Below are 2531 nucleotides of genomic sequence, written 5' to 3'. Positions count from 1 at the left end.
ATGTTAATATGTTCTTTAAAAGTAGAAAAAATAGCTCTTTTGGAGGTGCTAACTATGATGAACACTTTGAGCAATGAAAACTTATCATTGATAGTGGGGTTTGTGAATTTGTATATGAGGTCGTGGGAAAAATCATGCACAAGGAAAATATTGTGTATTTAATAATAAAAAGAGCACTTCAGAACAGGTAAAGATATCGATTGGAAAATTAATAAGAAGGATGAAGATTAAATATTTTTATTTAAAAGAAAGAAAACATATATGGTTTTCTTTCTGCCAGTTTTTATGTTCTAAGTTTATTTGGGAATAGCTTACTTATTTGGCAGTTATTTAGCAAATCGATAGCAAAGATTTCCTTGGGTTAAGAGGAACGTAAAGTGCATCATGAGATTTATTTTAACTGAAAATATGGCTCTAAAATACATAACCAATTGGTGTTTTCAATTCACAGTATTTTTTATTTTGCTGTTATAAAGTAATAAATTAGAGAAGATTGAAAAAAACATGTTTTATTGCATGGTTTCTTTGGTGGGATGTGTTACTAAGAATGACTGAATTTTTAAAGAAAAACATAAATGGCCTATAATTTAACAACTTACTGAAAGGCCTTTATTTTATATTACTATTATTTTTGTATATGTAGACAGACATCATACCTTCATATAGCCTATGTAGACATTTATAAAAATAGGGTCAGCTTGTATAAACCTTTTTGCAATTTTATATCTAAAATTACATTTAGAATATTTCTCAAGGGAATATATTCATCAATGTCCTCACTTTAAAATGAAATTATCTGCATGAATAAAATTATTTAAAGAATTGATAATTTTAATATATTTAGATTGCTTTTTACTTTTCACTCAAATTCTGCCATGGCATATGGCTTTATATGTAAGATGAAAATTGAAATGCCTTTGAGAGACGTAAAGATTGCATTATATATTCTCAATATTTTTTTTTCTCTTTAGAAATTTGTGGGTTTTTTCACATTGCTGAACCTGTAATAGTTTCAATTTATTGTTTGGGATATTCTTTAAATATTCATTAAAATTTTTTTTAATGTTTATTTTGGAGAGAGGGGGGGAGGGGCAGAGAGAGCGAGAGAGAGACAAAAAATCCAAAGTAGGCTCCAGGCTCAGAGATGTCAACACAGAGTCCCACGTGGGGCTCAAAACCATGTGCCATGATATTATGACCTGAGCCAAAGTCATATGTTTGACTGAGCCACTTAGGTGCCCCTTAGACTTTTTTCTTTTGTCATTTTATGTCTTTATCAGTAATACATAGAAAAGTTGCAAGACGCTATAATGGTTCTCTAAGCAAATACAACTTTTAACATGAAATCTAAAATTTTAGATTTTAACTGTAGGTCTTAACTCATTAATCTGGCATATTTTATTTCTACAAAATCAATAATTAAAAATGAATTAATTAATGTTGAATGAGGAACCAAGATTTTATCTAATTTATTTAAAAACTGGACAAACTTGGAACTACTTACTAACGAGCCAGAATTTTGTAAGTAAGGGTGAAAAAATAAAATATTATGGAATTTGCAGGTCAATTTTCAAAGCTGTGTTGACTTCTATGGTGCTTTTTAAAAATAGTTTCTGTTGCATGGTTCTAGATCATATCTTCAGCCTCATAGAGTTTTACCTCATAAATAAGTGTGTTTGTGAATATGGATCCTTTCATATATCATTTTCTGCATGTAAGGCTACTCAGATGGTTTCTTATTATTGTATGTTTTTTTTTTCTAGAATTTGTTTGACATCACAAAAGAGAAATGAAGAACCATACAAAGCAGATAGAGTTTATTCTTCTGGGACTGACAGATAACTCTCAGTTGCAGATTGCGATTTTCTTATTTCTACTTCTAAATTACCTGTTGAGCATGATAGGAAACTTGACCATCATTGCCCTCACGCTACTGGATTCTCACCTCAAGACCCCAATGTATTTCTTCCTCTGTAATTTCTCTTTCCTGGAAATTTCATTCACAAGTGCTTGTATCCCCAGATTCCTAATCACCACTGTAACCAGAGAAAAGACCATTTCCTATAATGATTGTATATCTCAGTTATTTTTCTACATATTACTGGGGATTACGGAGTTTTTCCTTCTGGCAGCTATGTCCTACGACCGCTATGTTGCCATCTGTAAACCTTTGCATTATACATCTATCATGAGCAGCAGAATTTGTCATCAGCTTGTACTCAGTTCTTGGGCAACTGCATTCCTGATCATTTTCCCTCCACTGATTTGGGGTCTTAACCTGGATTTCTGTGGCTCAAATATCATTGATCATTTCATTTGTGACATTTCTCCTGTCCTGCAACTTTCTTGCTCAGACACACATTTACTAGAACTGATTGCTTTTTTCTTAGCTGTGATGATCCTCATTGTCACATTGTTTTTAGTAGTCCTTTCTTACTCTTACATCATGAAGACAATTCTAAAATTCCCTTCAATTCAGCAAAAGAAAAAAGCCTTCTCTACCTGCTCCTCTCACATGATTGTTGTATCCA

General features: G+C 31.9%; 1 protein-coding gene across 1 annotated transcript in view; it reads left to right on the top strand.

Annotated features, from left to right (window-relative positions):
* Positions 1-1789: 1789 nt before the first annotated feature.
* The window catches only part of LOC115305178 (olfactory receptor 6C70-like), a 7029-nt gene continuing 6287 nt past the window's right edge, over positions 1790-2531 (top strand). Inside the window, exon 1 of the mRNA XM_029955481.1 lies at positions 1790-2524. Within this exon, the coding sequence (XP_029811341.1) occupies positions 1790-2524 (735 nt within the window). The remainder of the gene's footprint in view (positions 2525-2531) is intronic.

This window comes from Suricata suricatta, chromosome 10 (assembly GCF_006229205.1).
Source record: "Suricata suricatta isolate VVHF042 chromosome 10, meerkat_22Aug2017_6uvM2_HiC, whole genome shotgun sequence".
NCBI lineage: Eukaryota > Metazoa > Chordata > Mammalia > Carnivora > Herpestidae > Suricata > Suricata suricatta.
Note: the sequence above shows the minus strand (reverse complement) of the source record. Positions and strands in the feature narration are given on the sequence as shown.